Below are 26,485 nucleotides of genomic sequence, written 5' to 3' on the forward strand. Positions count from 1 at the left end.
CCTCTCAACACAAGTCTTTTGACACTAAAAACATTCCTCTAACATGTACATATTATGCCTAATGCATCCAAATTGAATGTTTTATTTATTTATTTGTAGCTTCATTGGATTTTTGAAGTACTAAGCTTCATTCTTGAAGTTCTTAAACACATCAAACACTCGCAGCTCACCGACCTGTCAGTTAAACAAGATTATGTTGGAGCTGAACCACGTGTGAGCCCTCCGCTTTCTCTCATCCTGTGCCGTCTCCCGATGCAGGTGGAATGAAGGAACAGGATTTAATGTGCATCAAGCTCCATGGAGTAAACCGAATAGGCCTGAAGAAGATCATCGACTTCATCTACACCGCAAAATTGTCGCTCAACATGGAGAATCTGCAAGACACACTCGAGGCGGCCAGCTTCTTACAAATCCTTCCAGTGCTGGACTTCTGCAAGGTTTTTCTCATATCTGGGGTAAGGAGGCTGATAAACGAATGCACATTGCTGTACTGTTTACCGCTTTCATCCAGTCCTTCACAGCTGTGCATCTTCTATTCAACACATTTGGCTGTTGGCTTAAATAACCGGATGAATACAATCACAAAGTCATCAAAGATAAGGCACTTTTTTTTCTTTTTGGACTCCAAGTAGACACTTGAAACTGCTTTAAGTCCTGTGAGAGCGTCTCTGCATGAGGAGGAGAGAGGCTCAAAGACTTTTCAGCTTTATCCAGTAAAAAATTGTCAGAAGAATTCATATTTTCAAATAACTCCTGCACTTTATAAAGTCTTTTCTTTCTATTGGCTTGTAGTCAAAAGAAAACTTGAGTAAGTAAAATCTGGAAACATTTCAATAACTGACAAAACCAAGAATGAGGAGATAAAAAGAAAGGACATAACAGAGATTGTGAACACACACCCACTGTGACGACCACTTGCTTCTGGTTCAAGAGCAGGTTCTTGTTTTCAGTGCACTTCCTCAACCAACTTAATAATTCTTGTTAGAATGCAACAGCGAAAGTGTTTTCAAAGCTTGGATACATTTCAGCTGGCTTTAATTCTAAGAATATTATTTTTAATGTGGAAATCACATTAAAAAATACAGAATTGGCCAAATAAGTTGGTTCTGGTGTATTCAGAATGCATGGGCTCAGGGCGCCAGTTTGGCCTAGTGGTTAAGTCGCGCGCCGCATGAGCAGAGGTTATAATGGTGAAGCGGCGGCCAGGGTTTGATTCCAAACTGTGGCTCCTTTGTCACTCCACACACACACCCTCCCAGTTTCCTGCTTTATTCTCTGTCATTGGCATCAAATCCCAAAGAAATACATTAAAATTTGTTTTTGAATGTCTGAACTTTGTTTCAATTTATTAAAAAAACGTATTCGAAAATATATCCTAAGCTAACTGAGTTGATGCAGGTGAGGCTGAAGGTAATGGCCTATAATAATAGTACTTTGAATATTTCTCAGTGTCTGTTACAAATATAGATTGTTAACTTATATTTCCCAGTCACTTAGATCAAAATGTTAAGTTTACAGTGATATGTTAAATACTAGCAGCACATTCTCTGGTGCAGTGCCATAAGTGAAGACTTACTCCAGTAAGCCTCGGATTGCAGCCTTTCTGTGAGATATCACTGATGTTTTGAAATGTCTAAAGAGAGAGGGTCTCTCTAAAGAATTCAGGAAGATGGAGTCTTTCGTGTCCTGGTGAGTTCTCGTTCCCTCAGCTATCCCAAATTTTGATTGTCACTTCTTCTCTGCAGGTTTCTCTCGACAACTGTGTCGAGGTCGGGCGCATTGCTAACACATATAACCTCACAGAGGTGGACAAATATGTCAACAACTTCATCCTAAAGAACTTCCCCTCACTGCTGGGCACAGGAGAATTCGTCAAGCTTCCATTTGAACGGCTGGCTTTTGTACTGTCCAGCAACAGCTTAAAACACTGCACTGAGTTAGACCTGTTCAAGGCTGCGTGCCGCTGGCTACGTTATGAAGACGGCCGTATGGACTATGCCCCCAAACTCATGAAGAACATCCGCTTCCCTCTCATGAACCCACAGGAGCTCATCAATTATGTGCAGACAGTGGACTTCATGCGCACAGACAACACCTGTGTCAACCTTCTCCTGGAAGCTAGCAACTACCAAATGATGCCCTACATGCAGCCAGTTATGCAGTCAGAACGGACAGCCATCCGCTCAGACAGTGCCCACCTGGTCACCCTGGGTGGCGTTCTGCGCCAGCAGCTTGTTGTGAGTAAGGAGCTGCGTCTCTTTGATGAGAAGGCTCACGAGTGGAAGGCGCTGGCACCCATGGATGCACCACGCTACCAACACGGCATTGCAGTCATCGGCAACTTCCTCTATGTGGTGGGCGGCCAAAGCAACTACGACACCAAAGGCAAGACAGCAGTGGACACAGTGTTCCGGTACGACCCGCGCTACAACAAGTGGATGCAGGTGGCATGCCTTAATGAGAAACGCACCTTCTTCCACCTCAGTGCACTCAAGGGACACCTCTATGCTGTGGGTGGAAGGAACGCTGCCGGGGAGCTCGGTGAGTTTATTTCCCTGCCTGTTTGTTTTTAACTTTCCTTTTAAGCAACAACACAAGCTGCTAATTAATATTGTATGAGTTTATACACTTAAATATGAAGGAGCACCAGGAGGAAGAACTGTGCGTTTTAATAAAGCTGCCAGCATGCTGACGCTGGTAATCAAGTGTTGTGCCTACACATCATTTGCTGTTTCAATATGTCGTGTTCATAATCTGTAATAATGTGTAATTTAATTAAAGGTAGAGGATGGGCACACTGTTATGAACACCTCTTACAATCCTAATATAGAAGCTTTTTAACATATTCAAGATTATTTTCAAATGTTGCATGTCAGGGTTTTATTATTTATGATGATTTATTATTGTGTAATTGTTTTCCCTCCTTAACCCTCCTGTTATGTTCGTTTCTTAAGGACAGCAATAATGTTCATGGGTCAGCTTGACCCGGGGCATATTTAATGATCCAAAAGTGTCCAAACAAAAAAAAATCCCAATAAACATCAACTCATTATTAACTCTATTACTAACCATTTTAATCAATATTTAGTGCAATGGTGTTCTTTAATCCTCACAGATCATGGTTCAATGAGGAGAACTCAATCATTTTTTATGTAATTCATGTTTAAACATTTTTTAATGTACATTGAAAAGCCCTAAATATAAATACAATAGTTTTACGTGACATAGATTTTTGTTTCTTTTATTTTACTTTTTTTTTTTTATGTAGTGATGTTTATAAATTAACATGAGACACCTCTTCTGCCGCATGCAGCCCAGATTTCTATGCTGTATTTAGCTGGTTTTGAAGGCAAATATTACCTAAGGTGGAAGGAACCTGGGTCAATTTGACCCTCAACCTAACAGGAGGGTTAAGTTATTTCAGTTTTGGACAACAAGGCTACCTGAACACATTACAGATTTGTCCTCAGACTTCAACAATACTGGGCTAAAAAAAGAGGATTAAGTGGACGTTTCCCTTCAAATCAATCAATTTGTCCACAGAATATTGATATTACATTATTAAAGGGGTTATTATAGATCATCTCTGGTCAATAATCCGACAGATTAACATTGTGAGCATCCGTCCATCTGTCCATGCCCCTACTAGACACATTTCAGTAAAGAGATGTATTGACATCTGTTCAGGGCCGCTTCCTGCTTGATGCTGAACCACCAATCTGGAATTTCTGCACCCGTAATTGTAGACCACAGAGAAGGTGCCACCCAGTACTTAAAGTCCGCTCTGTAAGCGCAACACACACAGAGAGAGAGGCCACAGTGTGAGCAAGTCTCCTCTTCTGGGTTATAATTAGACCAAAGAACACGGCCCCGGTTCACTGCCTGTCTACACAACTCCCTTTTCTGCTGTGCGTTCCACTGCCCTTCCCCTGCATGTGGCTGAGCATTGATGTTATTCTGGATGTGCCCAGCCTCTGCATTATGTTTGTTTACCCTTGAAAGGATGTACGGGTGTGGTTTTATTGTTACACATGAAATGCAAGGATTATAAAAAGACGAGCTTAACAACGTCATGATGGATTTCTACTGGAAGGCGCTTTAATCTTCAGTGGAACATTTAGCATGTATTTTGCACACATTATCAGACTCCGTCCCGTCCTAAGGATTGGTTTTGTCATTTGAATATATTTTGTGTTTGAAAGATATCTTTGGCCCGTTTTTCCTCATGATCATTTTTAGGGTTGCAAAATTCCAGGAATTTACAAAGTTGGAAACTTTCCATGGGAATGAACGAGAATTTATGGGAATAAAGGGGAATAAACCAGGTATTTACTAAATTGAAGGTTGGCTCTACATGCACTGTGCATTCCTCCATCATATGCACAGATGATCTCTAGAATCCTGCAGAGGCTAGGCTTGAGAAGCTTGAGGGGAGATGCTTTTTCGTTTAACAATTTGAATGGGACTTTGTTGGGATTGCATTTTTCTTCATTTTTGAATTGGGGGTCGGGGGGATGAGTAATATTTAACTCAACATTCATTTTTTTTGTTCAATGAAAGAATTGATTTTTCAATACAATATTTAACACTAGATAAAGTTCTACTTACAAATAAATCAATTTTAATTCTAGATCTAAATAAAATGTAATATTATTAAATTATTAATTGTATTATTTTGGATGGAGGTCTGCTAATAACAAAACAAATATTTATGCTTGGATATGATACCTTTCCATTAATTTAATTTCAATTCCCAGTTAATTCCAAGCAGCAACCACCGGTCTAAAAATATGAGTCCAATGCGGAAGTGCTAAGAGCTGCAGTTCATCAAGAATCCGCTTGAGGCTGGCTCCGGAAGTACGGGAAGTCACATACACGAGAATGGGAAAAAGCCGATCTTTACAGCAGAAATAAACATGTTTACAGCCTGGTACAAAAGACAAGTGTAGTCTGTATAGCTAATTTCTCGATAGGCTCACACTGTGAGGGGGTGAATTTTTTTCTAACGCTGCAAGATATTTAGATTACGAGTCTTCCAATGAGAGGCACAGCTGACTTGATTGGCAGGCGGGAACACTGTAGCTGTTGGCTAGGAGGCTCAAACTCCGCCTCTTTACGTCACACTGGCTCAACAGCAGCAATATGGCTGCCGCCGCCAATTGGCCTCAGAACAGCCCTTCAGAAACAGATGGGTGACGTCACGGAAACTATGTCCATATTTTATACAGTCTATGGTTAATTCCCATAATTCCCATGGAAAGTTTCCAATTTTGAATATTTCCCAAATCCCCCAGTTTAACTTCCCATGGAAATTTACCGGATATGTTCCACCCCTTTGCAACCCTAATCATTTTACAGGTCATCAATTGTATTGATTATATACATGAAAATGCCAGCAGCAACTTTATATCTTTAATGTCGAAGGTAGGCTGCACAATGTCCAAACCTCCTCTTTAATGTTTCCTTTAGCTTAAACAGGCTCTTTCTCTCTTTGGAAACCGCTCCACAGAGGCAGAAATGTACAGATCAGCAAAGTTCTCACAGTCAGTGTTCGTGTTCTTTTCCTGGCCCTGCAGCTCTTTCACTCAAAGGAATTTATGTTGCAAAAATGAAAGCCTTACAAACAGAAAAACTTTGAATGATTTCTACCTTTCTTATCTTGTTTTCTTTACCGGAGGTTATTGCTACCAACCACAGTATCTCTGTGGGGTCTTGTCCCTCACGTTGTGAACCACGGCTCGAGGTCAGTGGAGTATGCTAAACAGTAATTATTACCAGATGTCACCAGCTGCAAGCTTGGCCCTTGGAGCATTCCGTTTTTGTGAACAACATCCAGGGGAGAAAGTTGTGCTAATAAGGAATATGACCTTTTTCAGGTGATCATAAAAAGATCTCGGAGTGCTGTATTTCATTTATTTGAACAATTTCGTGTTTTCGACCTCTGCTTTCTTTGACAACATCCACAACATTCAGACATTGTGTGGTTGAATACACTGTTTATCTGAAGAATTTCAATATTGAATGTACTTTTTCCTGTGCGACTATGCTCTGCATTCATGAAATCCAACATTGGGATGTTTTTTAGATCTGCTCAGTGCAGCTTTGTCCTTTTAATATTTCTTCTCTTCTTCCACCGAGCGGCTACGAGATATTCTGCCCCGCTCAAGGTCACTTTGATGGTAGTTGTCGAGCAAGCAGAGTAACGTTTTCACTCCTTTTCCCCGCTGAGAATTCCCCGAGCTGGCCCGATAGTGGCTCTGGCTCCTTTGTGGTCCAGAGCTTAATGCGGTATTTAATCATTTTTCCAAGTCATTGATTAAACCATTTATTTAACCGAAGCCTTTAGAGAATGCCCAATCTTATTCTTGGTGCTCAGCTGAGACCACTTTTTGTGTTTAATCAGAATCAATCAGTCTGCCTACTTTTTGTATCCACCAGGTTCAAACTATGAAAACGACATTATTGTGCCTCATCTCCAATTCTGTTGGTGACATGAAAACATGCAGTCGTTTTTTATCCTTTTTATATGCAGATGAGACTGTCCTTATCTGGCACCATAACTAATCTATGGCCAGTGATGCTTTGATAAAACGCACACTTGTGCTCTTCCTTGCGTTCAACGATAAGGCTTAAAAGCACACAGCACTCGCTCTTGTTGTAATTTTCAATTAAAAGACTCCATCCGAGATTACATCTTATAAGGGTCTCCATCTCTCCCACTGGCTGCCCTGCTGGTCCCAGTTACCTCTCACCTAAGAGCACCGTTCACGTATCCCAGCGACCTTATTCCAGTTTCTCCCAGATTTAACGGAAACTTCCTCAGGCGCCTAAAGATAAAGGATCTTACAATCTCCTTATATCCTGTGCAGTCAGTGCTGGTGGGGTTTTCGGGGATGTGTACTCTGTATTTAAATCCGTGTTTTAGCTCCCACGCTGAGACCCTCCAAGGCCTCATTTGCTGCTGTTTGTCCTCCTTAGTTGTGTCTTGACCTACTTTCAACTAATACTTTCCTCTTTTTCTCCATCATTTTCCTCAAGCTACCGTGGAGTGTTACAACCCAAGGACAAATGAATGGACTTATGTTGCCAAAATGAATGAGCCACATTACGGCCATGCTGGGACGGTGTACGGCGGTTATATGTATATTTCAGGTAAGTGCGTTATTACACTGTTAATGAGGGGAAATGTAAAGACTGTGCTGTGAGATCAAAATCGGATTTCATGTCTTGCGGCCATAAATGATATGAATTTGAATGCGTTGTGATTTCCAATTAGAGAGTCTTTTTTTTTTATTATTCCTTAGAACTTTCATTCAAAGCCTTGAAATCTTTTCTGCGCTCACCTCCATGTGATATCGTTCTTCAAAAACTGCAGCATGTATATTACATCGCTGTGAGTCATAGACGGAGAGCTGTGCGTGTTCTTCATGTTCACCTGAAACAATGAATGAAGTGATTGGCACATGCGTCAGCAGACGGTGTAAGTCAGGTCACAACAGTGATGCACAACTCTGTCATTAAAGTGAGTCTACTTTGAATTTATGTATTTTTTTATGTTTTTAGTAGACTCAGTTAACATCACAAAACAACAATGCAGCCATCAGACTCGGAGACAAAAAAAAACAAACAAGATTTTTGAAAACACCTAGTCCATAGTCCGAAAGTAAAGATAAATGAATAAATAAATAGATAGTACACAATTAAAAATAAGTAAATACAAACATACAAGATAATAATACTATTAAGATTGTAAGGATCCATACCATCCCTGCATTGTCTGTCACACTTCATCATCTCATCCCGAACTGACTCTCTTGACTACTGATGACATAATAATGCCATATATATTATATTATATAATTATCCTTGCCATATTATATTATGTTATATTACATTATTATTGTTGACTACAACTTGCAGTCTTATTACATATATACCCATGTTTATTTGTATTTATTGCTTAATCTGTCTTTACCAACCATAATCACACCATGTCAACCTGTCACTACTGAAAATGTTTTTAATACTGCCTGTAATTACTGCTATTTAATCTAACTTCTTCTTTATTGTACTTACACTATATTACCAAAAGTATTCGCTCACCTGCCTTGACTCACATATGAACTTAAGTGCCATCCCATTCCTAACCCATAGGGTTCAATATGATGTCGGTCCACCTTTTGCAGCTATTACAGCTTCAACTCTGGGAAGGCTGTCCACAAGGTTGAGGAGTGTGTTTATAGGAATTTTTGACCATTCTTCCAAAAGCGCATTGGTGAGGTCACACACTGATGTTGGTTGAGAAGGCCTGGCTTTCAGTCTCCGCTCTAATTCATCCCAAAGGTGTTCTATCGGGTTCAGGTCAGGACTGTGTGCAGGCCAGTCAAGTTCATCCACACCAGACTCTGTCATCCATGTCTTTATGGACCTTGCTGTGTGCACTGGTGCACAGTCATGTTGGAAGAGGAAGGGGCCTGCTCCAAACTGTTCCTACAAGGTTGGGAGCATGGAATTGTCCAAAATGGTTTGGTATCCTAAGGCATTCAAAGTTCATTTCACTGGAACTAAGGGGCCAAGCCCAGCTCCTGGAAAAACAACCCCACACCATAATTCCTCCTCCACCAAATTTCACACTTGGCACAATGCAGTCCGAAATGTACTGTTCTCCTGGCAACCTCCAAACCCAGACTCGTCCATCAGATTGCCAGATGGAAAAGCGTGATTCATCACTCCAGAGAACGCGTCTCCACTGCTCTATGGTCCAGTGGCGGCGTGCTTTACACCACCGCATCCGATGCTTTGCATTGCACTTGGTGATGTATGGCTTGGATGCAGCTGCTCGGCCATGGAAACCCATTCCATGAAGCTCTCTGCGTACTGTACTTGGGCTAATCTGAAGGCCACATGAAGTTTGGAGCTCTGTAGCAATTGACTGTGCAGAAAGTCTGCGACCTCTTTGCACTATGCGCCTCAGCATCCGCTGACCCCTCTCCGTCAGTTTACATGGCCTACCACTTCGTGGCTGAGTTGCTGTTGTTCCCAAACTCTTCCATTTTCTTATAATAAAGCTGACAGTTGACTGTGGAATATTTAGGAGCGAGGAAATTTCACGACTGGATTTGTTGCAAAGGTGGCATCCTATGACAGTTCCACGCTGGAATTCACTGAGCTCCTGAGAGCGGCCCATTCTTTCACAAATGTTTGTAAAAACAGTCTGCATGCCTAGGTGCTTGATTTTATACACCTGTGGCCAGGCCAAGTGATTAGGACACCTGATTCTGATCATTTGGATGGGTGAGCGAATACTTTTGGTAATATGTCTGGGTTGCTGTAACAACTGGATTTCCCCCCCGGGGGATCAATAAAGTAATATCTTATCTTAAAAAAAAAAAGTAATAATAATAATAATAATAATAACAATAATAATAATAATAAAAAACAATAGCAATAATAATGAAAAAAAAAATCCTCACAGTAAACTTCAAAGAAAAACTACTTTGAATTTTGATACTTGTCTGTGAGTAACTGTGCCTATTTGTAGCTTTTAATCTTCCTTTAAGAAACATGTTTCACTAATATCTATCACACCTGATCCATCACTTCTGAACACCGGTGGAGTTGAAGATAAAGTCTGTGAGAGCTCTGTGCTTCAGGCAGAAGGTTGTAGACACTGAGGTCTTTCCTTCAGGGGCAGCGACTTCGACTTCTGCCTCCTTTTTTTTTTTTTTTTTCTCGGTGTCACCTCAGTACTTGTTCACTTCATAGGATTGAAAACAAATCCTGCGTTATGGAGATGAGCCCTAGTTTCTCAGTGTGACTAATCCAGAGCAGCGCTAAGAGGGGAGGGGAGGGGAGGGGAGGGGAGGGGAAGAGGTGGAAGGGAAAAAATTGGGAAGGATGGAGAGAAGTGGAGGAGTGAAGCCCGTGTAGGAGGTGTAACACAGAAGAGTCGATGTTAATCCCTCTGTGGCTCTGGGTTCTGTTGTTCCTACAACATGTAAATGTAAATAGTGTTCATGAACATGAAACAAGAGATCACTGAAGGTTTCTCGTGGAAAGATTTAGATATTTATTTTTTATTTTGCAAAACAGAAATGAAAGAGAAGAGTTGACATACAGTGTCAGTATTATGCGCATGAACTAATAAAAGAGGTGGTTTATGGGTAATGGGGATAGATTTAATCTCTATCACTTAGATGAATTAACATACATTAGCATTAACTACATTAACACTGTAGCGCTAATGTACTGAACTTGCAAATAGCAGCAGTATGAAACTTGCATTAGGCAAACAGTGTAAGGTGCTGGCCAGCAGACACTGTGTTATTAGATACTTATTGATCTGCATCACTGTTCTCACAGCCCAACACATGCATTTAATTTAATTTGTGATATCATGTAGCTCCACGCACAGAAATTCAGAATCTACAGCTGATTTTTTAAACATCGTCCTGTGTTTTTTTTTCACAAAACAGAGTGCTGCAAGAATCCCTCTCCGTGTGCACGCATGTGAAAAAGTCAACAGTGCAGCAGCCTCTTTTAATTTGATTCATATTAACTAACTGTAACTCTCTGGAACCAGGCCAGCAATTCACAACTACTTCATACATGATTACTATTGTTGTTGTTTTTTTATCAACAACAAGCTAAACTTTCCAGAACATTTTTAATTAGTCAGTATTTCCCTTGGCAAGCACAGGAACTGGGGCATATTTGGGACCACATGGACCATGATGATTTGGCAAGCCTAATATTACAGGGGAGTGAAGATGAAAGACACATTTTCCCCTTTTAAAAAAAATAAACTAAATGATGAATAACAAAATAGTCAGGGAGTGAGCTAATCTGCTGGTAGCCAGCTGTTTTTCCACTCTATTTGCCTAAGGCTGTACTCCTCAGTACATAGTATTTACCGCTCAACCTGTTTGATATTTTAATGGATTTCTTCTGTGTTAGCTTCATGTTGCAGTGAACACTCAGTGTCGGGCCTACAGTACAACATGCAGTGGCAGTGGCGGTGTCATGCCTTTGCACCTGCAGCAGCTCAAACTCCATGACAGGGGGAGGCATGTGCGTGTTACAGGATAAAGCTGCTCCAGCAGTTTTTTTTTTTAAAGGTCATGTGAAAGTGTGTGTAATAGGCTGAAGGGCTTTTAATGCAGACGTTAATGGTTAATTCAAAAGGCACAGGTAACCAAGCATTCCCCGTTTAAGGAATTTATTTGCTCTGAAGCTGTGCCATAGCACCCACGGTCTCCGGGGTTGGACTCTCGCTGTGCAAGGTGACCCACGCTGAAGTGCAGTTCTGTGTCCGTCTGTCACAGCGGATCAGGTCACTTTCTCCGGCTGCGCTGCTCCGCTGTCTGAAGACATTCTGTCAGCTGGATGAACCTGACAAATCCACTCAGCCCGCAGACCGTCACAGCTCAAGTGGCGTGGCAGAGTTCAGACATGAGTACTGAAACAGCACAGAGCCGCCCTGCCTCTGTTTTAACACGAGAGATTAATATCTGAATTGTACGTCTGCATTATCTACACACAGACATTTCTCCAACTTCTTTACTGAGTCATCTACAACAAGGACATGGTGTAGAACTCTGCAGTCCTGACACCTACGTGTGGATTACTCAGACTGTCTTGTGGTTGTGCTTATTTTGAATTATTTTGTAGTAATTTCTAGTTATCATACCCGGACTGTCACAGGCTGTCGTGATGTTGATATTTGGAAGTTCTTCATATGCTTGTCGTTCTTTTAGTTTGAAAGATTCACACTAAGTTGGACGCTTTTCATTTAAAAGGAACATTATCTGAGCTCTCCAGTGACAACCTTTACTGACCCCGTGTCAGAACTTATCTAGATTTTTTTTATTAACTTTTTTGCATTTTTAGACTAATTTGGACACACTAAGATCTTCTGACATGGGGTGCTGGGGTGCTGGTGGCCTAGTGGTCTAAGCGCCCCACATACAGTCTCAGAGGTTGCTGGTTCGACTCCCGGCTGTGACTCCCCGCGTTTTCCTTTCTCTCTTCAGCTCTCCTATCAATAAAGGCAAATAACCCCCCCACCCCCACAAAATAAAAACACATTGAGGGGGCGCTGGTGGCCTAGCATTCTAAGCGCCCCACATACAGAGGCTACAGTCCTCGTCGCAGGGGTTGCCGGTTCGATTCCCGGCTGGTCGACCATTTCCTGCATGTCTTCCCCCACTCTCCACATTTCCTGTCTCTCTTCAGCTGTCCTCTCAAATAAAGGCAAAAAGGCCAAAAATATAACTTAATTTTTTTTTTTTCAAATGACACATTGAGTTTGTAAATGTGACTTATGTGTAACCATCCCTGCAGTCATTAGCAGGATTCATTCTGTAGACACGATGAATGATCTCAAATGACTGCTTTGTTGTTAATTTACCTTGAGTTGTCCCGAGTCCTCCCTGTTCTGTGTAGGACTCAGTCAGTTCAGCAATACAAATGACCTGCAGAGAATTTGTTACACAATTACTGAGGCCGTCAAGTGATTCACTTTTAATGAATCCCTACATTTTGATGGTTAGCTGAGATCTATCACATTTTTAATCACGTTTAAAAACTATTTTTGAGGCAATATCAACAATGTATGACAATTCTATCCACTGTTGTAATTTATTTTAATCACTCATGTCCAGTAATTCCTGGTTACTGCTGCATCATTTGCACTTTTCAGGAGTTCCAGTGTGTTTGCTGCTTCGTCCTGAATGTATAAAACTATTGTTAGGAAGGCAAAGCTTATCAAAACATGCCACACAGAGCACGTCCTTTAGAGTGAAGTCTTTCTCAGTGTTGCTGCAGTCAGTTGCCGTCCAGTATTTAAGATATCTTCTTTGAGTTAGCTTCCTCCACAGATCTGTGGCGATCCCTGCACTCCAAAATAGTGCTCTGTTGGCTTTTTGCGATTGTGTTTCCTGCTGACATCAGTCTGATTAGCTGGAAGAGGCTGCTGTGGCCTAACCATGGTATGCCAAAAAAGAAAAAACATGTTAATTTCAGACCTTAATCATATCACAATTAACATGCTAATGCTGACCAACCATTCTATTTCAATGGATCATTCAGCATGTGAATGTGTTTACAGGAAAGCTAGACCAGTGTTAGAGTTTTACTTCTCAAACAGCCTAAAATCAATGAGTATCAAGTTTACTTTATTAAGCAGCACTGGTGTATGACAGGAGCTCCCAAACTTTACCATGCCAAGGCCCGCCAAACAGCATTAGCATCTGGCCGGGGACCCCCTTTGCAAACCCACAGACAATGCTTCAAAAAATGTAAAGAAACATTAACTTTTAGAATGTATTTTCTTACTTTTATTCACTTTTCAATAATTATTACATTTGTTTAGCATAGGAAATGATTAACAAATGTGTTTTCAGCACTGTATATTCCCACTGAATAATAAACTTTTCAAAAAACTGTTGGCAGATGAGAACAGAACAAAAGAAATGCCGAAGTTGCAGCTGTCACACGAGGTGCGGTTAGGTACACTTGGAAACTTGAGAATCCAACGATTACGGCAGTTTGTGTTGTACGTTCAGGACAAATGGTTATAAAAATAAATAAATAAATAAATAAAAACAATTAGATTCTATTTTTTCCCCTTCCCTCCAATTTTCTGAGGCCCCCCTGGCGGCCCCCACTTTGAAAACAACTGGTCTATGATGTCTGCAGGCTTACTCCACATTTGATCATTGGAATAAAAACAAAAACACTCATGACATGTTACATGTCCAGCTAGCAATCCTGCAATGCAATGTGTTGGTCATAGTGAGTGCCTGAACCCAGCACTGGTTGGATTGAGATCTGATTACATCAGACCTAGAAGCCATGAGGATATAAAATGAAACTTGTGGTCCGATTTGAAGAGTTCAGCTGTGTTCAGTGCAGAAACATGAACAAACGCATATAAAACACCCAAAAGAAAAAACCTGACTAAAGTAAGAAAGTTGCAAACTTCATCTAAACAATGAGATGAGAACTCCACACACTGATTCTCCTTAAGAAGCTGGCAGTGTATCGATCCATATGTTCTCAGTCATCCTACAGAAAAGTGGATCAATTCACACAGTAGCTTGGTCGTGTCTCGAGCAGTGTGCTACCTGCTGTGCACTCATCAGATACAGTCTGTGCAGAAAACTGCTTCTGCGAGGTGATTCTACAGTTCTCTCATATCTACATGTCTGAACAGGAAACTGTATTAATAAAGCAAATGTAGCAGACAGTAACCTGGTCTCTCTATGCAGGGGCAAAGCTTTTAGCCTGACTCTGGGATTGGCTCAGTTTAGCAAAACCTTGTCTCACTAATGGCTCTGATTAGACATCAGGGTAGCAGGATGCTGATCAGACATCATTGTATCAGGGAAAGGCCAAAGCCCTTGATCTGAATCAGAATAGCAGCAGGGCCTCTTGAGAGGAATTATAAGGACCTAACGCACCGTTCCCTTGTCGGATTTTAATAGCAGACATGCCCCATGGACTACTTGGATAAAGAAAATGGAGAGTGGGGCTATCACTGGATTTGATCAGTTAAGGAGGTGTAGCATCACAGATCTGAGTCATGGCAGTTGAAAAGACAGCTTAGGCCTCAACAATAAAGCGCGCACACGATCACTGGGCAGCAGCAAAAGAGGGATTCTGCCTCCATTCGCCATGCTCTGCAAATCTTCACTGCATTCGCTCCTAGTCACTCCGCCTGCGGGAGGGAGGGGTGGGCTGGCTTCCACCCAAATGCATGCTGGGATTGTGTTCCTCTTTATTTTAAGCCTTCCCTGTAGACATGTCCTGTTTTTTTTTTTCCCCTCCCCACTTTCCCTCAGCTTTTTGTGTCCCGGCATCTACAGTCTGTTTGTGTATGTGCGTGCATTTTGTAATGATGTTTTCTCTTTATGCTTTGAGTGCTCATCACCAGCAGTATTTCACACTGTAGAAAAGACTCCTTACAAATGTGGATGTCACTTTAAAGTTTGTAAATGTGGTTCACTCTGTGTATCAGCTGCTAAGGTAGAAGTTAGGTTTGACAAATAGGGATCACGCAGCGGTGAAATTTAAAAATTCAAAGCCTTTATCCTTATTTTCCTTCTTCACGATGCTACTGAGACAAATGTGACCACTTCAGTGTTACGGCTGGTTGTCCACATGGCCTAGATAAATGGAAATGTAGGTTGGCATGGTCCAGTGAATCACCGATCTGTCTGATTGACGTTCTCTGCAAAGCTGTTTTCCTCTTCGGAATAATCACTGATGAGGCTAATTTGTGCTCTTTTTTATCTTTTGGCTACAGGGGGAATCACACATGACACTTTTCAGAAGGAGCTGATGTGCTTTGACCCTGATGCAGATAAATGGACTCAAAAAGCGCCCATGACGACGGTGCGAGGCCTCCACTGCATGTGCACAGTGGGCGACCGTCTTTACGTAATCGGGGGCAATCACTTCCGAGGCACCAGCGACTACGACGATGTGCTGAGCTGCGAGTACTACTCCCCTGCCCTCGACTTATGGACACCTATCGCTGCCATGCTGCGAGGCCAGAGCGACGTTGGCGTGGCTGTGTTTGAGAATAAGATCTACGTGGTGGGTGGTTACTCGTGGAACAATCGCTGCATGGTGGAAATAGTACAGAAGTACGACCCTGAGAAAGACGAATGGCACAAAGTGTTTGACTTACCCGAGTCGCTGGGCGGGATCCGAGCCTGCACACTCACAGTTTTCCCCCCTGAGGATATCTCGGGCTCGCCCTCCAGAGAGTCACCCCTCTCAGCACCTTGATGAGTAAAGGGGGGGAGCCATATTCTGCTCACACCCCCGTGACCCGTCACCCACCTACCACTCCTCAACAAACACTCCTTATAGACATTGTTTGCACTTCCTCCTTGGACTACATCTGTACTGCACCCCTAAGTTCCCCCCGAGCCCCCCTCCTCTTAAAAGCTGTGCAGTACCCCCTCCTCCCTAAGTGATTAAACCTACGTACCGATACGGTTTGGCAACCTAATTACATGTTAATGTTGCATACTCGGTATACATTTTGGCAGGAAATACCTTGACTTGAAAAGTGACTTTGCAAATCAACTTTTCTACCTGATGTCTACAAAGTTTTTCTTATGTCTGGTTTCTTTAGGCGTTCTACCTTGAGATGTTCGCTCCCACACTGACTCTCTCTTCTAGTCTATGCCAGGTTAGATGCAGGTGACCCCGCAGAGAACAAACGCATAGGGAGGGATGAGCTCCAAAACAGTCGGTTTTTAACTCAGGGGTTGGCCAAGGCCCCATCTACGTCTCTCTCTTACAGTTTCAGTTCTTTTCCTGCTATTGCTATGAAACTGTTAACGAAATGGTGTTTTCTAAATTTAATAAACATGATTTTGAAAGTAAGGAGAAATGTTGTCATTACTGACTGCAGCAGAATCCTGAAGATCCTCAGAAGCGAAAGTTTGAATGAAGCAATAATACTCAGAACACCTCAGCCATGTAAAGTGTTGTGTAGTAAAAGGATTCCCAAAGAATTGAATGTGTTTGTGTTGTGATGGATTTTTTTTGTATGTAACAAATGGTTAATATATCAGGTGGTTTTGGTATATGACACAGTTTAAAGACACTGTTGGTGGTCAGTGTTGATGATTTGGGGTAAGCCCTCCAGTCCGTGGCTGTTTTCGAAACGGCCTGTTACATACTACCTACTAATGTAGTAGACAGTAGATACTGCCTACTACATACTGCGTTTGAATTTAGTATGTAGTATGGCTGTTCTTTTTGATCTGTGTTGCAGTACCCTGGGCCAGACGTCACTGGATTTCTGGTTTCAGAATGCTGAAGTAAACAACGGCTGAGCTGATAGATAAACTGCTTCTTTAGAATCCACTTGTGATTTAAAAAGTTAGGAAGTGGTTTATATGGAATTTGATAATTTTCACAGCACCTAAAAACTGAGTTCCCCCCGTCAAAATAAGATGAGGAAAGAAAAAACAGAACGAGCGCAGTGCATTGTGGGAAACAGTACGCGAGGCAGACTGGTCCGATGCACACTGTGAGATTTCCCCGAAATCAGTAGACATCCGGGGTGTTTTGGCTTACTGCAGATTTTGCTCTTGGTCACATACTACTTACTACATACTGAATTTTGGCTAAATCAGTACGTACTGCTAGTATAGTAGGCGGTTTCAAAAACAGCCCATGTGTGGTCTTAAGGCATCAAAGTGAAACTTGTCTGACTTTGTGGGCTTAAAAAAAAAAAGGGTCTTTAAAACTCAAACTTCCTGTTCCTTTTCTGTGTAAATATCTTGTCCTCCTCAGATCTCATATCCTCTACAGAAAACCTCTTTTAAATACTGCCCTCCCTTTCAGTGATAGCAGCATTATGCAGTTGACCACTTCCTCTCCTGTCGCCTCTCCTCTTGGCACCGGGACAGACGGCGATGTTGGCCACAATCTGCCCACCTGCACAGGGACCATTAAAGCCTTAATAGCAGCATATGGTGTCCAAGACGTCTGCTTCACGCTGTTACCACGAACAAAAGGTTTGTGTAACCATCAGGTGAGTTTGGACCGCAGCTTTAAATCCTCATTATATTCTCATTATATCCCGTTAATGAGATTCTGCAGCAGCGCCTGTGATTTCAAATTGTAATGCCTGCTCCTGTTTGTTCATAGCAACAGCCTCTCAGCTGTAGTGCTGCCTTTAAAAGCAGTTATTTAACAAAGTACATCTCAAATTTAGGACCTTGACATTTAATTTGACACCTTTCAATGGAACATTTTCAAACTCCTGTGTGCTACAATCCCCCCTTCAGTCACCCTAGCTTTGTCTTTTAGTGTTGTTTCATGCTGTTGTCCTATCCTCTTTCATGGTGAGTGTTGGTATTTTTAGTTAACCACAATGCTTCGTTCTATTGTTTTCAGAACTGCCACTTTAATACCTTTTTTGTGACATTTCAAAAGCTCTATTTTTTGCTGCAGCTTATTGTGAAATCCCTCTGGTGGAACAGTTTGCATTATTCTTCCACATTTAAAAACAGCCAGTTTGTAATCCTTTAATAGAAAGGCACTCAATGAAGAGAGGAGCACAAATGTAATAGACTCCTCTGCTGGCAGAGGCATACATGACAGAATATTTCAACCACTGATCTATCATTCACAGGTAACCATCTAGCTTCAGTATCACCTGGATCTGAGGACATTAGAGTCAGAGGAGAAGATAAATCACCTCTCAAATCCAACACCATAGGAACAGCCTTACCTGGATAAGGTAGGATGGTGGGGAGATACAGTGAAGCCAGCAAAGACTGAAAATGTGTTGCCTGTCTGTATCTCTTATTAGTTTAGGATCACTGTGCCTTAACGGGTCTAAGTGAACTGAAATACACATCTGCTTTAATGTAGTACGTGCGTATGGACTTTTGAAAAAACATTTCGGTCTACGATCCTCCTCGTGGGATCTAAACCAGGGGCAGTTCTAGGATCGGATGTTTTGGGGTGCTGAGCCGGGCAAGATAAATTTCACTGTTTTTGAACATTTTAATGCAATTTAATTCCCACATTTGTGAAAGAAAAGTAAAACACTTTTTGGGAAAGTCTGTGACTAAACCATCAAATCTGATAAAGGTTATTTAAATGTTGATCCACAGCAAAAGAGAAATGGATTGGAATCATAAAAGAAACATATGGTAGCCCTAATTTCTGGGGAAAGACAACTCTATTGATACAGCAGCTCCTCAACATATACATAAACAGTATGTATGTTTCTGGAGTAAACCAGCCCCCTATAGTGAGTACCGAAAATACCAAAAATTGACATTGGAGTTAATTTTTGGACTTCATTTGAAATGCAATGTATAACATGTAAAACACAGTGGAGCTGCTGTATTATTGTTGATAAATATTCCGTTTCAACCAAGAACTGTATGGTTTTGAAACTTTTCTAGCTAAAAAGGACATACATTGAAAAAAATCTCTCAAAAATTAGGGGTGCTGGGATTCAATTTAGTGGTGCTTCAGCACCCCCAAAAATGGGCTAGAAACGCCTATGATCTAAACACAAACAACTTCTGGAGATTTTCAGGTAACTATCCGTTTCTGGCTTTTAAGCATAACTGATAATGTTTAAAGTTAACTAGATCTTTAAATTTCAACACGTGACCTGATAAACAGATCTTAACCCTAATACTAACAAAAATGCATTAATTTAATCTGTCACAGAATTTTGACAACTTAAGCTGAAACAAATGGCTCTAAAAAATACATCCCATAACCAACATGTATGATTATTGGTGAAAGATGAGATAAAAACATTGTTTATAGTGTAGTTATAGTTGAAGGTGTTGCTTAGTCTAAAATGTGAGGTGATGAACATAAGCTGTTGAACGCACTTCACTCTGGAATGTAATTGACCACCGAAGGCTGAATCACAAATCAATGCAGCCCTGCTGTATGTGATCTTTTAGCCAGACTAGCAGTATTGATCAAGGATTGGTAAAGTCAATCAAGGACAAGCTGAATGCAGAAGTTCTTTTGGTCCTAGAGGATGAATCCTCATGACTTTGGTGTCATGATTTGCACTTGTAAGCCACCACGAGATTCTTTGTCATGACCCAGCTCATGAGACATGTCAGCAGTGGGAAGTAAATGGTTGTTAAAGGAAACCGTGTAAAAGCTTGTACCGGAAGATGCTGAGGACTGAGAATGTGCTAAGATCACAAGGGGATCATTCTGAAGCCATAATTCTGCCTTGATGGGCGTTGACGTACTGCACTGGTAGATCCAGAGCATGCACAGGAGTGATCTTGTGAGCTGATGGCACAGCCCTTTCACTTAAATAAACATGTTTACCTTCCTGTTAAAACATTTGAATTCCCAGATACTTATGAGAAGTTAAATGACTCTTGTGTGGGTGTTTTTTTTCTCTCACCATTCCTCCTCTTCCCTGCTAATCTGAGCTGTAAAGAATGCTGCAGGAGCCTGCGTTATTCAACGAGCTGTCAATCATTTTCTAATTAATTAGATCTAAACTTCTCTGGGAAATGAAGACTTTCACATAAGTTTCCTTTCGCTTGTGTCGGGGTCTTGTCTCACTCTGTTGGGAATCTATTTTCCATAACCACCTGCTGACCATACATTATCCCACTTATTACCTGACTACTAGATTAAAGCTTCTGTTGGTAGTCACAGAGTAAACATCTGTTCAGAGAGAGGGACTTCGAATGTCAACACTATTCCTCCCAACCAGATTTCCTATTAGCCCCCCAACACAGATCGGCGTGTGCAGTTATGATAGTGCCGGACTCATAACCAATCAGAGGACGTAGTGGGGGCCGCCCCTTAACCAATCAGGACAGAGGATTGGAGATTAGCTATGATTCGTCCGTCATAACTGGAACGAGGGGAACAATAACATTGCTTGATACAAAGGCATTGGAAAACGCAGAGATTTCGCAATAGTCTCAAATGACTCCACTTACCGATGAGTACTGATGAGTATTATAACCTTTTCTCCAAACCCAGCAGAAAAAAAGTTTAGTTTTCTACACCATTCCTACCAACAGCAGCTTTAAGGTACTGACACATTGGCAAAAAACATTAATTAAAATATAATTTTATTGATTTAAATTGATGTATGTATACAGTTTTTAAAAAAAGATAGTCCCAATCATTCCACGGCATTATTGTTTCATGGCGATGGATTCTTATCTGCATGTTGTGGTCAATTTAACATTCAACTGTCCTCATTCAGCTTTCCTTCTCTCTGCGCTTGAAACACCCTTAAGAATAAACGTGGCAAATGTCCCAACTTTTGACACTGCTGCTGTCATCATGGTTTACGTTCTTTGTAGTGATTGGTAACCGAGCATTGCTGGAAAGGATCGATGTTGTTTAGCCTGCCGAGTTAGACTGCTAGCCGAAACTAGCGTTTTAGCCACATTGTTTACCAATATGATGCTAACCGAAACAGTTTTACCTCACCTTACGGTCTATGGTGTCAACAAGCAGGAACAAAATGTTCCGGAACTCTTTTCCGCAGATTGACATGACGTGTGATCAGTTTGCCTCTGGTGCTGCTCATGTTAGTGAAAGTTAATAACCGCTGTCAAGGGTTTTTGACCAATCTGAATCAAGCAGCTTACACAGCCTGAAAATCAGTAAGAAAGCCAGGTAATAGATAAGCATAACAACATACTATAATGGCAGATAGAATGCTTTAGAAAGTTTTCTAGTTTACCCATGTTCCATCTGTTGTAATAGAGGAGGCAGGCTTTATGACCAAGCGGCAACCTCTGGTCCAATGCGGAAGTGTTAAAAACTGCAGTTCATTGAGTATCCGCTTGAGGCTGGCTCCGGAAGTACCAGAAACCACATACACAGCAATTCAAAAAAGCCGATCTTTACAGCAGAAATAAACATGTTTACAGCCTGGTACAAAAGACGAGTGTAGTCTGGATAGCTCATTTCTCGATCGGCACACACTGTATGGGGGTGAACGCGGCAATTTTGAAGATATTGAGATTACGAGTCTTTCAATGAGAGGCACAGCTGACTTGATTGACAGGAAGGAACACTGTAGCTGTTGGCTAGGAGGCTCAAAGCCTGCCTCTTTACGTCACAATCGTTCGACAGCAGCAATTTGGCTGCCGCCGATTGGCCTCAAAACAGCTCTTCAGAAACAGATGGGTGACGTCACGGATCCTACGTCCATATTTCATACAGTCTATGTGTATGACCTGTATTGCAGCCAGTCACCAGGGGGCACTCTAAAGGCTTTGACTTCACTCGGGTTATTTGTTGTGGCATATTTTTATTGTGAAGCATAAACTAGACAGACAGCTGAAGACAGCCAAAAAACAGCCACATGGTGTCAGTGAATGCAGAGCAAGGGAGAGTGCGTGCTTCAACAGCCAGGTCTTGAACACTCCTTGGGAGACTGGCTAGGTGCCTCCCAGGTGGGCGGAAACCCTGCTGACCAGTAACCTTTGAGACAGACACACACAGAGACAGAGAAGGCCCATAAAGCAACACAGCTGTTATAGTAGTGGAGACCACCATTGCCCAAAAGGATTAATGAAGGGAACACTTCTGATGTTTTGGGTTCACACTACCTCTAGTTGTACTTTGTATGTAGTACCTATAAGCTAATATGAGCATGCTACCCTAAGATGGGAAACATGGTTGACATTATTCCTCCAAAACATGCTCCTATGATCAATGCAAGCATGTCTGTATTCGGCTTAAAGCACCACTGTGCTTAATTACTGCCTCAAACAGCTGTTCACACAGCTGGAGACTGTTATCCTTGTTATATGATTTGCATGAGTGTAATGAAATACCTTGAATTGTCATCACTTTCTCAACCATTTAATTTATACCCTGTTCCATACATTAATCTCTCAGTAATATCACTTCTACGGTAATGGAGGACTTGATTAATGCCCCCTGTTCTCTGTCTCAGCTTGAGCATTGTTGCAACAGTCAAATCTAATAGAGTGGAGTCTTAATGTTCACCTGAATTGACATTTGAAAACTCTTAAAGAAAAATGTGTCAGAGTCCTTAAAGGACCGACTTGAAGTCAGACACACAAAAATATCCCTAACCTCAGCATCTGCACAATCTCTCTGCGTGGATGCAGGACATGATGTTCCAGATCCAGAGAGTATATCCTGCACTAGTGGTTGCATTGTGTCTTTATGCAAGCCAATGTCAATATTACATGATGCAGACTTTAGTGGATCCTAAAGACTGAGGGCTTGGATTTTTAATGAACAATGTGTCCTCAGTGCTAAAGCAAAGAGAACTGGAGCAAGAAATTACATGCGTTCACCCCTCCTCCTCCTCCTCCTGTTCTCCGCCTCTCTCCTCCCCCCTCCCCCCTCCCCCCTCCCCTTCAGCTCCACTACCTGTGTTTCTCAGCAGATTTCATCACCGCTGGAGGCACGTTCGCTTGATTCATGAAGCAGATAAAAGAGGTGCATGTGGATTACGGCCCGACTCCTGACACATGAACGCAACGCACATTTGTGTCTCCAGACGGCTCCTCCTCTCATCTTCATCCCCGCCAGAAAATGACCCAGATTCTCCGGGCTGCTGGATGTGTTTACATACACAGCTCACTGATGACATTGTCAGTCAGAAAGCATCGCTCTCAGCAGCTCTGACTGTAACTAAAGCTCCAATCCACCTCCCATCATGATGAAATACTCTGCAGAGCTGCACATCCCCGCTGTGCTCTGACTGCATGCTTGATGGTGTTAATGGCTATTGATCCTCCTGGGCTGGCAGACAGCCAACATATCCTGATGTTACTCCTGCTACATATTTTTATTTTCGCGCTGAATCACAAGCTGCCCTCTGTTATTAAACTCCACAAAGGTTTCTGGTGTCAGAAAAGGTTTATATCTCTCTCCTCTCCCTCGTCATGAATATTCAGAAAAGGTCAAGTCCTTGCTCTCCTCTCGCTCTCCCTCTCCCCCGTGACTGTGTCCTGGATAATCTGTCCCTGATTCATCTCTTGTTTCTGTGCTTGTTTCTGCCCCAGCTGTACTGTGATTTTTTATTACTGAGGTGGGAGGGGTAATTTGGATTTGTTGTGTTCAACATCTGGCCATGTCATTAAGCCCAAATTTTGATTTATGCGTCAATAGTATCTTATATCTCAGCGGGTATCCCCATGCTGTTCTGCATTTAAGCTACGAACGTTTTACTGAACAGGAAACTCGCTAATATTCCTTCAGTTGCAACACCTGGCCTAAATACATGACAGGATGTCAATTAATCATTTTTATTTATATAACACCAAATTACAACAAAAATGATCTCATAATCTTTTATTTCATTGCTCTATTGTATTTGTTTTGCTTGTCTACCCCTTATTAATGTTGGTATGAATGTGAGGTGTGTGTGTGTGAAGTGATCAGTGTTCTGGGGTGGGTGGGATCTCAAGGGTGTTTCTGTTAATGTGTTTTATAACATCATCCACAGAACTCTGTTCCAACTGTTACGTGTCACAAAACCTACTTTGTATTTGTCTGTGCATAAAAAACCAATAAAGAAACTTTGGAATAATCTTTTATTTTGACAATAAGCAGATTTAGATCTCGCTTTAATCTTGGTTATATAATTTAAAGCCATGACCTGAAAAGCAAAAATATGGATATGGAATCTGCACAAAATAATCTTAGTTTTTGCGATGAAATAAAAAAAATTGGTTAAAAGTTGTCTCATCCTCGCAACAATGCAAATTAAGTTTGCAAGTTTGCAGTCTCTTTTTTCCATTAAGACTCTCCTCCCATACTTCAAAAGCAATAGGAGACTGTGATAGACTGACAGCCTGTCCGAAGTGTCTCTCCACCTTCAACCCAATGCATTCTGGGATATGCTTCAATACCCCTTTGACAAGGAAAAGGGAAAAAAAGAAACAGGTGAGGAATATAAATTGTGCCACAGGGAGGTTCAGACAGAAAGATGCAGCTCGCACACCAAGGGGCTTTAAACAGTGAGATTCTCTACTGAGGCCACAAAGAACATGTTATTTTATAAAGTGCATTAACAGTCGCTGACTTCAGATCAGCTGAGAGGAGCAGGGAAGTGAAACAGTGGAGCAGCTCAGGGGAAACTACTTAACCTCACAGGGTTAAATACAGCTCTGGCTGTATGTCCCTCCAGGTTTCTTAGAGTCTCAGAGATTGAGCTGAAAACACCTGAAGCCTTTTGACTTCAGTTACACACAGCAGAAGCTTCAATTGAGGAGAAAAAAAACATTCAAAGCACTCCAAACATATCTCAATATTTCCTTTTTGATTTGCAGCCATTTAGGAGGAGGACTTAAAGGAGGAAAATCGATCAATGTTTTAATTTATAAAGCGTCAAGTTAGAAAAATAAGCGCAGATATAAACTGCTCTCTTTGTTATATTAGTTTGAGCAACCCAACTTTAATTCTGCCACACACGTTGGTGTGGAAACAAGGGCAAAAAAATATATATTCCATGCAACGGGCAGAAACCTCAGGCAGAACCAGACTCCCTGTTAGGGAGTGCTCTGCTACAACGCTGGACTGCATATCAATATGGACAGCACGCCTCCATCTCCTCCCGTTGTGAGATGTGAAGCCAAAATACCGCCTCCATGGAAGTTGACATGTTGCACTTGGGGAACCGGAGGACTTATGTCATGACCCTTCCTTTACCCAAAACATGTTTAGTTTACAGAAAAATGTTGAAAAATAAGATTAAATTAAAGATGGGTACGGTCCACAGCAGAATAGATTATTGTGTTGATCTGAAGCTGCTACTCATTGCGGTGGAATTCATCAATAAACTGGTCACTGGAAACAAGACTCAGGAGATTCTGATCAAGGAGAAATAACTTAACAGTACACAGGCAGGAGAGTGCAGTGCAATGCCAAGTCAGTTCTGCCAGACAATTCCACAGGCATGCTATCTTATCCCCAAAGACTACACTAAAGTTAGATACCCATATTTGGACAATAGGAACCAAAACAATTGGGAAGAAGAGCGGTGGGCAGGGAGAAAGACCTTGATTACTACAGTGACCTTGTCTCGCCTATCACCCAGTAGTCTCGGCTGACATTGGAAGGAAGTAACTCTGCACCTGACACTTAGACTGGAAAGATACAAGTGTTAAACATTCCTACATACATATATATAAGACTATGACAATTCCACGACACTCATGGTCATAGAAAGTTCAGTGACTCAATCTGTTACAACTGAAGTTGGTTTTATTCAGTCTATGGTGACAACTAAAAAGTGGGATTGAGGGAAATGCAAAAATAGAGACATGGACACTAAATGAAAAAAAGGCAGACAAGCCATCTACACATATCAACTTTTAATAACGGTTTCTTTAAATGACTGGTACATATAGCCTTTGATTCAGACAGATTGATCACTTAAAGCGAAGACACAGAAACTCAGAGTTAAGGAAATTATCTTTGATGCTTTCTGTTACAGCATACGATGTGGCACCTTTGTTTAACTAGGGCTGTTTGGAAGTGACTACTTCCTGGTTAAATGGAAATGTATACTTCAACTAACAGACCATTCCCAGGATAAGATAATATATTTTTTTTAACAATCTTTTCATTGGGTTTTGCTTTTAACAGAGGGTGAAATCAAAATTAATGTATAGAAATACAGTACATAGATACAAAAAGACAGCCCCCGACCCGCCCACCACCCACCCCAACCTACCCTGTTCAGGTCTGGTCCTTAGTTCCTTAACAGGAATGCCTGATTCATTGCCGTTCATAAGACATTTTGGGAGAATTAATAAGTAAGTACTTAAATAATAATTAATTATAACAACATAAATTACATTTCTGGGAGTCAGTTGAGATAATACAGAATTGATCAGTTAAATATGGCTAACACTAGTAGAGCCAACACTACAAGCCATTGCTCTTCTTCGCTGCAGTTGAGTGGTTACGCCCAATTAACCAGACCCGGCCTGCATAA

At 41.5% G+C, this 26,485-nt stretch overlaps 1 protein-coding gene and 1 long non-coding RNA gene across 2 annotated transcripts in view; both read left to right on the forward strand.

The window, feature by feature from the left end:
- Positions 1-16,401, forward strand: part of klhl13 (kelch-like family member 13) — a 54,111-nt gene extending 37,710 nt beyond the window's left edge. The window contains exons 5-8 of the mRNA XM_034683507.1: positions 259-455; positions 1,746-2,541; positions 7,039-7,152; positions 15,308-16,401. Coding sequence (XP_034539398.1) covers positions 259-455; positions 1,746-2,541; positions 7,039-7,152; positions 15,308-15,795 — 1,595 coding nt within the window. The 3' untranslated portion in view covers positions 15,796-16,401. The remainder of the gene's footprint in view (positions 1-258; positions 456-1,745; positions 2,542-7,038; positions 7,153-15,307) is intronic.
- Positions 16,402-17,371: 970 nt separating this feature from the next.
- On the forward strand, positions 17,372-24,075 carry LOC117813186. Its single transcript, XR_004631351.1, has 3 exons — positions 17,372-17,543; positions 18,164-18,271; positions 22,900-24,075. It is a non-coding gene; the product is annotated as an uncharacterized LOC117813186 (long non-coding RNA).
- Positions 24,076-26,485: the final 2,410 nt, after the last annotated feature.

This window comes from Notolabrus celidotus, chromosome 5 (genome assembly GCF_009762535.1).
Source record: "Notolabrus celidotus isolate fNotCel1 chromosome 5, fNotCel1.pri, whole genome shotgun sequence".
Classification (NCBI taxonomy): domain Eukaryota; kingdom Metazoa; phylum Chordata; class Actinopteri; order Labriformes; family Labridae; genus Notolabrus; species Notolabrus celidotus.